Below are 12,831 nucleotides of genomic sequence, written 5' to 3' on the forward strand. Positions count from 1 at the left end.
GTAGCTTTCTCCAGGTAGTAGACACGGAGCACATTTAACAGGCAGAGTAACTGTGGAAACGAGATCTTCACTAATTAGCTGAGCGCAATAATTATCTTAAATAATAAACCCGTGTTAACTACCTGACTAACAACTACAAAACCTAACCCAATCGAGTATTTTAATGACAAATGGACCTCAGTCTTTATGGTATTGTTTTTATTAAACCTGGTTATAAAAGCATGTGTCACCCACTTATTATTTGGGGCTATGTCTGTCAAGGAAACATTTCTAAAGCCTGTGCCGCTAATCTAATGCCGTCATCCCTCATCCCTCGTCATCGCTTTCTTTCTTCACCAAGTCTTTTCATCCAAGTTTTGCGCCAGAGCTGCTTTTGTTTCTGAGCAGCTACAAGCTGTTGAACCTCAACAAAAGCTCTTATGTGATGATGTTGATAATAATACCAAGACATACTGCCAGTAAATAAGTAACTCAAAGACAATCTGTATCTTCTCAAGTGGAAAAGGGGCCAAAAATACTGCAGCAGTGAAATCACAGACGTGTGAACATACAATTCCACAGAGAGATCAATAGTGTTGTGTCATTGCTCTAAGGTATAATAAGGTGAGTAAGCAATTTAAGGACCGTCAGTCTAGAGGTTGCTGCAGTGAACAAAGACTGCAGTGGCTTGTGCGATTACCACAGTCATTTAGTGCAACTCAACTAAGCGGCGTTTGGGATAAAGACACGAACCTCACTTTGGATTCACCCAGCCATCTTCCTGAACTTCATCCATGGATGCATGGCAATTCCAAGGACTATTATACTCCTACCCTCTTATGTGAGAAGTGAAACTCCTGCTCCAAATGACCTGGTTCCCTGTGTGTGCTGTTGACAGTGGCAATGATTATAGTGGTAATGATGATGATGATGACAGTGATGGTGATGAGTATTAACAGGCTAGTTGGGGAGGGGGGAGAGTTCCCGTGGCTGGGTAGAAAACAGCATTGCTGCGCCAGGCTAGACAGACCACTCCTTTGACATCGTGTCACATTGGGAGCAGATTATCTTCTCTTCCCCTTTTCCTTCTTTTCTGTTTTCGTCTACGTTGACAGCCTCCTGTCAGAGAGCTTTAGTGAACCATTCACAGGTGACAGCCTCTCTGACTCTGCCTCTCTCCATCATGCTCACACTCCCGCTTCTGCCCCCCCACTCGGCATCTCTGCGTTTTGTCTTTCCTCTGTATATCTGCGCACTCTCCTTCACCTGCATCTCTCCCCTCTGAATCTCTCTCACTTCTCTCTCATACTTGTCCTGCTCCCCCATGGGGTAATTGCTCGGAGCCCGGCTTCCATTTTTATGACTATAATCGAGGCCAGAATGCTTATGCCTCTAGATTTCTCCTTGCCTGTGTCACAGCAGCAGCACCAGGCAGAGGAAGGCAGATAAGACCCCGAGAAGTGGAGAAAATCACTAGTCGATAGTAATTAGAATCCTTATTTCGCCTATGGAAGTGGAACAGACACTATCGCCTACGGAGGGAACTCAACCTTTCTGTGGGCTTAGGGCATGGAAATGCATAATGGCCAAAAAACCCACTGCCTCTGAGCTTTTCTCTGACCCCAACTATTAACTCCTTAAGCTGGGTCACTTGGACAAAGATGACTTGGGCTTCATTAAAACAAGACAGAAGCTTTCATGGGTATCTCAAGTGAGTAATATTTCAGCCAGCTCATCAAGCCTTTAACAGGGTAAAGTTGTAGCACTGAAAGCAAGGTCAGTTCCTGAGCTCTGAAGAATGCCAGCGTGCGTGTGTCTATGCCTGATTTGGATGAAATCAGGGTCACAGACTGTAACTTCAGTTTACCACAAAAAAGCAGAAGGCAGACAGATTTTTCATGTGTAATTGACTCCAACAAAGTGGGAAAATTCCACTGTGGTGATGGTGGTGGTGTTTTTTTTGTTTTGTTTTTGTACGGTGGTGTGTTGGAACACAACTTTTTGCTAGTTGTGCCATGCATATAGGCATGTCCAGGCACAGCTAATAACAGCATTACTCTAACAACAAAGCTTTATAATGGAGGAGGAACGGGAGTGCAGCAAAACGTTTCATTTCCAAAAATCAACACACCACAATCTTAATATTACTCATTTGCTCGAGGGACACGTCTCTGCAATGCTTGAGGCAGACTAATTCTGAAACCACTGATACTGGTCTATCAGTCTAGCCATGATAGAGCAGCTGTGGTTGTGGTTACCACATTTGAGTGTTACTACAGCATGTAGCGCCACATATTTTATTTGGCAGATTTTTATGCTGATGCCCTTCCTGATACAACCTCCAAAGAACTACAGTTTCCTCCTGGGATCAAACTAGGGATCTTTTCACTTGTTAGGTAAATGTGTAAACCACTGCATTATGGATCCACTGAGTAGCAGCAGCATTTTTTGGACAGAATCCCTCATTAAAATAGCTCAACAGTCGGCACTGCTTTAGCCCAACAGGTTGAGCAGGCGAACTATTAGGCAAAGGTTTGAATCCACACCAGAGGCATTTGCGTCGTCTCCCCCCTGCTCTTTGTCTACTTCTTTGAGCTTTCCTGTCATAATAAAGGATAAAAAAAACAGTCCCCCTCCTGAAAAAATGCCTCAACAGCAACGCAGAGCAAGCGAGAGGAAAGAGGGGAAAGGCCAGGAAGTAAAGTGGGAATGTTGAGCAGGAAAGGATCGGCTCCTGCAGTCTCTTTAGTGTGGAACCTCTTGTATACATTTAGTGCACTTGCAAATGTGTATTGTGTAACATATTACTGCATGAACTATACTCACAATATACAACAGTAAATCATATTTGTAATAGAGTAACATCAGCAAACAATCAGTCTTTTCCAAAATAAAGGATAAAGAAGTAAATCAGCTCCAACCTGAAGCTCCTACTGCTTTAAAAACATTTTGAAGTACTGCCTGAACTGCTCATGAGCACGAATTTTAATGGAAATACTCAAGTACTGCAGATATAATAGAAGAATTATTATATTATTCCACAAAAAAGTTTGAAGAAAAAAAAAATTCCGTGCTTTATAACTTCTAAAAATACAAATAATAAAACACAGTTTGGCATTTCAAGGTTTAAGTTAATAACAGGTCAACTATGCACAGACTTTACGTGTACAGCGTGCACGCTGTCAGGAAAGCGCAAACGTTATCGTCACCCATCATCCTTCCCCCTCTGTCTGTTTCTGCAACCTACTTAATACTAACATACCTAAAAATAGGTATACCGAGGGGCCACTAGAGAAGTGTTTGTATAAGAAGTACTTGGTGCTGATGAGATCGAAGCTGATGCAACGAAAGGACCCTCCTTTTCTGCAGCTATTTCTCTCAAGGGAGAAGCAGTAGAAAGCAGAGATTAGGTCAAACTGATCAATGAGATGGCCCTTTAAAGACCTGACCTCTACCTCATTAATGCCTGCGCAGTGGATGTCATGGCTTCCCACTCAGACAGCCAAAGAGCTCCTATATAGCTGTTTCAAGTCTCAATTTGGCTTGTTTTTAAAGGCTGCTGACAATGGTGTCTGATGCAGCCACCATTATTCACCAACAATCACTTTAACGTCATAAAAGGTTTTCATTTACATTTTACAGTATGTGTATTTACATGAAATGCACTTACTTACTAAATTACCCAACTACCTTACCAATGAGCTCCCAGAGAATAGATCGCAGCCATCATCTCTAAAATAATCATTTTAATAACCACCAAATGTGACACTATTTAATTTAAATTTAAAGGACACTGTTGTAAGAAGCCCATCTCTTGGCTTTAGGATGTTTTCAGTATTTCACAGCTTGCGTAACTCTCCCTATAATCTGTAATGCCATTGTCTCACATATCAAAATAACAACAATCATAAATTCAATTTGCATTGTAGTCTACCAACATAATGGAATTATTTGAGTAGACACATACACATTCCTGTTAGGTTATCCACTCATACAACACTTTATTTGGGTACAATGGAAACTAAAATTACTACACTACTACAACATCCTTTGACACACAACCTACTAGGGCTGTTCGATATAACGATATATATCGGATGACGATATAAAAACGTCTATCGTTTCATTTTACGCTATCGTTTGTTTCGTGGTGTCGCAAAAATAATCTGTTTACGGCAATATTTTTTCATCGTTTTGATGGTCACTGTAGTGGCTATATTAATTTCTTAAAGTTCTCTATTTCTCTTATATTTAAAATAACCACATTACAGACAGACAAGCGCCTGTTTTTATGTGTTGTGGTTAGCAACAACGACGGTAACAGCATCGCGTGTCTGCTTGTTTATGTTCCACATAAACCTTTCACAATAAAGCTCAAGATCCTGTTGAGACTTTTCAAAATAAACTGAATCACGTGAAAGAGCAGATTGTTTACGGATGAGACGTAAAAAAGAGCCGCCAGGTGCTAAAAAATAAACCTTAGCATCAAACGTTAGAACCGGCTTTTCCCCGCAGAACTCTGTAATAAATACTCTCAAAGAAAACAGCAGCCGTTACAACTTATGTCTAAAAATGTATCGTTTCATGCATTGGTTAAAACACTGGACTCCAGCTACATGACGCGCAGCTGGAAACACTTCACGCAAGTCGAGATTCACAGAATTTACAGAAAAGGTTACATTTTTGTGATTTATATCGTTATCGAACGATAGAATTTTTATATCGGGATATGAGGTTTTGGTCATATCGCATAGCCCTACAACCTACTTTATGTAAAACTAATGCAAATTGTGTTCTGATGCTACAAAAATTACAACTGGAAAGAAAACAGAATATTAAATGTCAAACACATGCTCTTCACGAATACACACGAGTTAAAAATACAGTTGGAGAAGAACAAAAACCATAATTTTCTATTTTTTTTTTTTTTCCTTTCACCAATAGAAATTGAAATGAAAAAGGGACTGGGGCTTTCGTGGCCCTTTTATAGCAGTTTCTAGTCACTCTGACCAATCGAAACGCTTTAGACTGCGACCCACATTCAACCATTCATATAGCACTTTATTCTATGCACTTTAAGCACTTAATCTACCTCACATCCATGGCTATTTTAGAAGGAGTTAACCTAACAAGCATGTCTGATCTGTGGGAAGACGCCGGCGGTAGCTGGAAGAAACCCATGGAGGCACAGGGAGAACATCCAAACTCCACACAGAAAGTTACCCAGACAACCAGGAAGTTAGAGCCTTCACGGTGTCATGTGACAGGAATAACGTCTGCACTAAATGATTCATTAAACTCAAATGTACAAAACAAACAACATGTTTAAAGTAGAAACAAATATTATTTCCTCTTATGTTGCTTGTTCAGAGCAGGTACTTGTGCGTCTAAACTGCATTCAATTAATTTAGGTCAAATGTTTTGATAATCATACTGAATATCGTGAGCCACGTTCAGCTATATAATGAGTAAGGTGATGCTCACCTACAGATGAATCTCTGAACAAGCACGCAGCTGTGCATCCAACCCCAAATTCTTTGGAATTTACTGAGAAGATGAGCGAGTATTCTTCCGAAGGAGATGCAACTTGCCTGGATATGCCTGAATAATGCGGAACAAATATATATAGATACATACGGGAAAGACCTGTAGTTTTAGTCTCTTTTAATTTGGTCAAATTTGTTATTATTACAAGAGTGAAGAGGTGTTGGCACATTCGATTATTAAGACTGGGAGGCCTACATAGTTAACCGTGTTCTGAACTCCTCAAATCTTGCCCCATGTAAATTACCCATCTATAATTAAAAAGAAATACTCAAAATCCTAAAAACTTACCGCAAAATAAAGATTTAAAACAATAAAAACTCAACAGAAACAAGCTTATCCATTCAGTAAACAAACCTAAATTAACATGAAGTGAACGTAAAAATAAAAGAACTGAAATCAAATCAAATAATGAAAAACACCAAATTATAATTAGTCTGGTCTGAATGAGTGCCAATGCTGCCCCATTGCTTTAATTAGACCTAAGACAGATTTAAAGATTTAAAAAATAAATAAATAAAAATAATAATCATCCCTTTGGTTAAATTAAATTCTAATTCAAAGATAGGTCTGAAGATTGAGAATTTATGAAGTTAATACTGAATAACAATACAGTTCATTTGCTATGAGTTGACTCAAGCTTGAGAAACAGCACGCGTGCTTCTCAGAGGCAAATAAGAACGAGCTGCAAGAAATACTTTGACATTTAAACACTGGATCTGTAATAAACCATTATGGATGTGTCATCCAGATGGTGCTTGCTATTAAACAAGCACAGAGCACAAACAGGACTCCAGGAGCTACAGTGCAACACAACCAAGTCCTAAAATTACAGGCTAAAGAAAGCAAAGGGGGAAAAAGAGAGGGAGAGAGAGGCTGATGTTTGCAAGTAGTTAAAAGGAAAGAGAGAGTGCGACATGTCCAAGTGAATAAACACCAACATGTTGGTGAGCCTTTCCTTCTTTGGGCATCTGGGCAAAGGCTGTGCAGCTGTAACTACAGCAATGACAAAATGAAATTTCCAAGGAGAACGAAGAGGAGGGAAGACGAGGAGTGAACGAGACTAGTCAAAGAGAGGAAACTCTGCTAAATAAAGAAGCAGAACAAAGACAAAAAATAAAAGATGCAGCCTTAACACAATAAACACTTACCAAACACTCCTGTCAAGCACTTTCATTCCTTAGCTTCAGCCCTAACCACAAACATGGCTACAAAACATGCATGTTTACATCCACAGCGCGATCCCTCGAAGGTTTCTCTCAACAATCACAGGAAAACCTCACATATAAGTAGAGGACGGAAAAAAACCCGAAACCCTAACTACCCTCGTCTCTGACCTTCTACGCATTTTCCTTCGCACTCATCCCTTTATTCATTTCTCCAACTCTGTCCTGCATAAACTCCGAGGAGAACTATAATTTTAAAGTATCGACTCTTCGGCAGGAATCCCCGTCGAGCCATGCCTCCAGCCAGTCATTCTAAAAGCAACAGCTCAGGCAGGCTACTCGCCCTTCCTGCTCGCCTGCATGGATATCTGCTCCAACCGGATGAGCCACCAAGGATTATTCTAAGGAAGGAAGTGACAATGACAGGTGCTCCCTCCTTCCTTCCTTCCTTCCTTCTTTCCTTCCTTCCTTCCTTCCTCACACATGTAAACAATACCCACTTTCCTGCAGCACGTCTTAATAGCACTCGTGCAGTCCTTTTTTAAAAAAGTTTTTTAATAATAAAATGAAGGAAAACCATTAATCATTCTCAAACTTTAGCTCAACATGAGCGTAGTTCAGGAAATGTACGCAAGATTTCACACAAGGGAATTCAAATTATTAATAATGATCAAAATCTCTGTAGCACATTATGCCCTGTGCTGGATTCCCAAGAAGTATGAAGGACTGGAGTGAAGCCAGAAAGAAAAAGGAGTGTGTGTAAAAAACCAAAGGGGGCGTGGATGAATCACAGAGGGAAACGGAGTGAGTCAGAGGGCACGTCTCTACTCAAGCTCTCAATCCCTGCTAGAGATGATCTTTCTAGTTGTCCTCTGATACAAGCCAGGCCATAACTGCAGGCGATAAACCATGAATCGCTTTCTTTGTCAAGCTTCCTCCACTTCACTTTTTTTCACAATAGAATAAAGCAAATAAAAGTCTATGATGAGGATTCGGCTGTAAATGAAAATCTTTTCATCATCTCACACGTTGAGATGTGACCACTTTCAACGTTAAGTTATACAATTACAGTGTTAACATGTTGTGTGACACAAATAAGTGGGGGAAAAAAAGCCATGCATACAGTAAACAGTAGCATTTCTGAAATGTCCCAATACAAAATAATGGTTCATAAACGCTGTAACTGTGCTGTAATATCAGAGATTTAACATGAAGCAAAGGGGCTTTTAGCACAGTGTGAGTGGAAGAAACCCACTACCTGCTCTTTGACGGAGGCCAGGATGTTGTTGGCGGTGTTGTCAGCCTCCATGTTGCGGCCAGTTGAACTGTCGCGGATGGTCAGCAGAAGCCCCTCCTCCGTCACTGGGCTCTGCTCAGGAGCTGGCATTCCTCCTGCTGGGACACACGCACACACATATACACACACACACACAATGCTCTGGTCACCACAGGCGCTCGGCTAAAAGTCTTGCACACATACCGGACTGGGTGCGTGCGCGTGCGAACACACGCAGGCAAAGCGATGCTGAGAAGTGGAGGTGCACCACACCAGCAATGCACAAACATACACCCACACATGCCATATGGCCCAAACAAGAAAAGGACTGTCAATGTTTTATGTCTGTGACAGTGCAAATGAATGCCATATGGTCTTGAGACAACACACGACTTAAATAATGATTTATGTATGAAATTTAGTCATATAAAAATCCAACACAAACAAAAGGAAAGCCAGCGATTCTGGTGAGGCCAAAAAATGGAATGGAAATTTCAATCTTAGCAATGCAAAAGTTGCCCTAACATGTGTGTCCACAGGTGACTTTTCTCTGTATTACTGGATGTATTGGAGATGTTGCAAGAGATGCGAGAGGGCAGGCCTTTGGAAAAAGGTGATAAGGTGTTTCTGAACTGAAATGAGAAAGTGGAACAAATAGTTATGATCTCATTATTTCTGTTGACGGAGACAGCGTCAAGGGAGCTTTGCTTGAGGTGGATCCAGATTCACCAGAGAAGACAGTTAAAGGCTGTGATGGCTGTGTCACACCAAAAGCAAGGGGGTCTAATAAACACAGAAGATGCACGACTGAGATACTGCACTGCTGGTGTAATCTACAAGCATGTAGTTTTGCAGGTCCCGAAACATGTGGACAAAATGTGATCCAGAGGTATTCTGGGAGAGCGTCACCAAGGCAGTGTGAGACATTCAATGTTTCTGAGATGTGAAGAATCACATGCCAGCTCTGGTATTACAGATTAATGCTTCACTAACACCAAGTATGTTAAGTATGTAATATATGTAATGTCCTGCATACCACGTTACATACATCCTCTGATCAGTCACCAAGGTACTTTGCTTGTTCACTTGCAGTTTACAACACAGTGCTCCACTACCTCCCACCACATCCCTCAACTGCAGCCTTTGAACCAGGACATTCCATGTTATTCCCAGAAAAGCCAGAAATGGGAAACTAGAAAATTTGAGCTCCTCCTCCCTGACTGCTGCACACATACACTCACACACAGAGGAAAACACTGACAGGACTGACTGAGGGCATATTTTGAAAACTCACAGAAGTTGCCAACCTATTCAGGATGGAAAGAAAACTCTTCTGCTTTTCTTTTAATTAACAGGCTGCAATTAACTATGCAGGACAGGTATAACGGTACATGACATGTTTATCACGGTATATTCTATAAAAACAGGATTTAACATTCAATCTTCCATTAAAAAAAAACTAAATAAATAAAAAAATGACTTGCCAACAAAAACACTAAAGAGTGAAAATATGACCAAAATCTGTGTATATAATCTCAGTATTTCTCAGCAGGCTAAACTTGTCCAGACTAGAGCAGACTTTAGGAAAGAGAACCAAAGAAAACAACATCCAGGAAGTACAGCAAACCTTGCTGAAGGCACCATAAGAAAGAAGGAAAATTTGTGATGGGTGTAGAAGCCTACCACTGAAATCCCCCATTATATTTGGTCTACAATGATTTCACTGTGCTTATCGTTGACTTTTCAGCAGCTGTGAAATACAAGTGAAGACAGCGAAGCTGCCAACCTACCACAGTCCTTAAAAGCACATGGCTGACTGGTTCTTCAACATTTCTTTGTATTGCCCTCCAAACGAGGGAGGGAGGAAAAACCTCACTGTAAGCCTGGTGGGTTGAAACTTGGGTATTTCAGGCCCTTAAACAGTTCAAAGAACAAGTACAAAGCTTTAAAAGTAGGTAAGAAGCCAAGAAGGCAGACCCAATCTGTGCAGATTTCAAGGCTGTCATTAGTTTAATGCGCAAGGACCACACTGCGTAGTTCCTCCAGAATAAAGATGACCTCATTGTGGTCAAGATAAAGAAGCAAGCCAGTGTCTAATTATTACTGTTATAATTGTTTCCTTTGACTAAGCAGAATACAAACAGCCTGCATGACAGCAAGACTAAAGAAAACTGAAAATGAATTTCATCAACTGTCAGACTTATCTACCTATTCAACATGGAATAATAAGCCTCTCTTTTACTAGACATCCTTTTCTAGTCAAAGCTAAATCTCCCTGTAAGCATTATAATCCTCAGTGTCTCCTAGTCTGCCAAGAAAAGTCTTAGTCTGACCCCACCCTGACACACTGGATCACATGATCTGATCTACTGACCTCAGACCTGGCCACTCCTCTCAGCTTCTTACACAACACCTCTTCTGGTGACCGTTTCCCAAACTAAATGTGGTTCATACTGAAAGGACATAAAGGGAAAATGAGTGTGCTACAGGGTTTGAAAACTTATTTCTTCTAATGTGTCAAAACCTAAATGAAGGGTTTTTTTTAAAGGGGATAGCAATAAAGAAAGCTGAGGCAGAGCTTCAAGTTCATATACAGCCTTTTTCCCCCCTCCATTCCCCCCCCCCCAATCAGTTTCATCTACAGTCATGAATTAATCAGTCCTTGGATCACTCGAAAACCACCCGTGTCTAGTAACACCTTCCCCAACAAGCGCTGCGGGAGAAAAACTATTATCTGTCACTAGCAATCGACGTGCAGAAGAAAAAGGGTGACTCTGAGAAGTCAGAGTGAAGAAGGAAACCTTTGTTAGAGTTTTGCATGTTTACCCGTCTCATATTTCTGCTAGGAAGCATTTTGGGTTATAACTGCCTACTTAAGGTTATGACAGACATTTTTCTGAAGATGTGTTTTTTCTTCTACTCACAATATTTGGAATAACTGAGGTGAAAGCCAAGGCTCGTTTGTAGATAAATACACAGTTTTACGGCATTCATGTATCTGCGAGTCTCTCAATAAACAACAAGCAAACTTTGCTCTAATCAAACATAACCACCAAGCAGAAATGTTTTGTGGTTTTGTTTTTGTATTTCTAACCGAATTAAAGAAATAAATCAATCTTCAGGCCCAGTAGTCAGACCCTTTTGTTGTGACACTATAAACTGTGGTGAGTTGAATTGTTTTCTTGCTAGTAATACTTGTTGACGAGACTTCATTTGGAGATCAATGTCTGATTTTCGCCATAACATAGCAAGAACTAGCCAGCCAATCAGAGCACGTTGGGTGTTTTGGGAAGTAGTCCTTAAAAAGCCAGGAACAAAGACCCACCCAAGAGCGAAAAGAGATGCTGAAGAAATGTTTCCTTTGAGAAAAATAATGTGTTATTTGAACATAAATGTCTGTGTCTGTCTGTAGATTGGCACTTTAGGTAAAAAGTAAGCAAGATGATATGTCGCTATATTAAGCATCTTGAGTTGCACACAGACTATGCAGTGAATAAGGCAGTCCGTGTGGATCAGGGACTGTCGACTCTGGCTTTTCCACATTCAGAGACTGCATTACGGGATAGGGATAAACTGGGAAAAAGGCTCCGAGCCACGTTTGTATTTGATGACAAGATATTATCTCTGCCTGCAAGATATGAAGCAGTGGAAGTTGAGCGAACAGTGTGCAGATTCTACTTTATTGTAACTGTCCCTGCTGGGTAGCTAGTTGGCCAGCTGTCAAGCTGTAAAGTCTGATGTCTCGTCAACAAAAACACTGCAAATAAATTAGCAGGATTTTCAGTTTATTGTCCTACTTGTACTAAAACTGTCTGCTGCTATACAATCGGATGAAAAACAAGTTAAAAAAATTAAATGAAATAAGCAGATGTATATCACAGCTCCGGTAATAACCTGTCACGATCCCTGGTTCAAACCTGGCAGGAAGCACACTGCGTATAGGAAGCATATTGAATCTGGGTGAAATCTGTCCCAGAACAAATATGCGTTTCCATCCAGCGGTGAAGGAGGGAGCAGCTGAAAAAAAAGCCAGCACTGCTGTCAAAGTCACAGTGGTGAGGAGTTTATCTTGATGTCATTATACATGCACTCACTGGCCACTTTGTTAAGTACACCTTGCTAGAACTGGGTGGAACCAGTGTTTGCCTTTAGAACGGCTTTAATTCTTTATGGCAGTTGCCAGGAAGCATTGCTCAGAGAATGTGTTTCATATTGACATGATAGCATTACACAGTTGCTGCAGATTTGGCAGCTGAACATCCATGCTGTGAATTTCCCATTCAACCACATCCAAAAGGTGCTCTATTGGTGGCTGTAGAGGCCATTTGAGTACAGTGAACTCATTTTCAACTTCATTAAACCAAATTGAGGTGATACTCGGTGATATTTAGTTGGTAATAAGTGGGCCGAGCTATGCCAAAAAAAATAAAAAAAAAATATCTCCCACACCATTAGACCAAAACAGTAGTACCCTCAAATCAGTCAATCTACCACTACCAACAATGATGACGTAAACTTTAAGTCATTTTCTTCCCCATTTTGATGCTTGGTTTGACATCTTTAACTAGCTCCTGCCATGTAATTGGCTACTTAGATTTCTACATTAACTAGCAACTGAACAGATGCACCCAAAAAAGTGGCAAATGAGCACGCACTGCTGTATTCAAATTAGTTTTCCCTGCAAAAGTATAATAAAAGCAACTGTTTTCCTTTAGACTATTTTTTTCTGAAATCCTCTTATTGTTTCTTATTTAAAAGTTCCTTTTCAGCCCCTTTTACTTGCAAAGTTGATAAATTGCCATCACCTGAACACACGCGGTGTTCCTGTAATTGGTCCTGTACGTCAAACCCATTAGAACCATTATC

General features: G+C 40.6%; 1 protein-coding gene across 6 annotated transcripts in view; it reads right to left on the reverse strand.

The window, feature by feature from the left end:
- The window catches only part of LOC113008116 (plakophilin-4), a 91,008-nt gene that overhangs the window by 61,752 nt on the left and 16,425 nt on the right, over window positions 1–12,831 (reverse strand). For 4 of the 6 annotated variants that reach the window (XM_026145287.1, XM_026145288.1, XM_026145284.1 and 1 more), the window contains exon 2: window positions 7,948–8,084. In XM_026145287.1, the coding sequence (XP_026001072.1) occupies window positions 7,948–8,076 (129 nt within the window). In that variant the 5' untranslated portion in view covers window positions 8,077–8,084. Of the gene's footprint in view, window positions 1–7,947; window positions 8,106–12,831 lie in introns of all 6 variants that reach the window. The other 2 variants (XM_026145286.1, XM_026145285.1) reach the window with 2 other exon arrangements.

The sequence above is a fragment of the Astatotilapia calliptera genome, chromosome 16, assembly GCF_900246225.1.
Source record: "Astatotilapia calliptera chromosome 16, fAstCal1.2, whole genome shotgun sequence".
NCBI lineage: Eukaryota > Metazoa > Chordata > Actinopteri > Cichliformes > Cichlidae > Astatotilapia > Astatotilapia calliptera.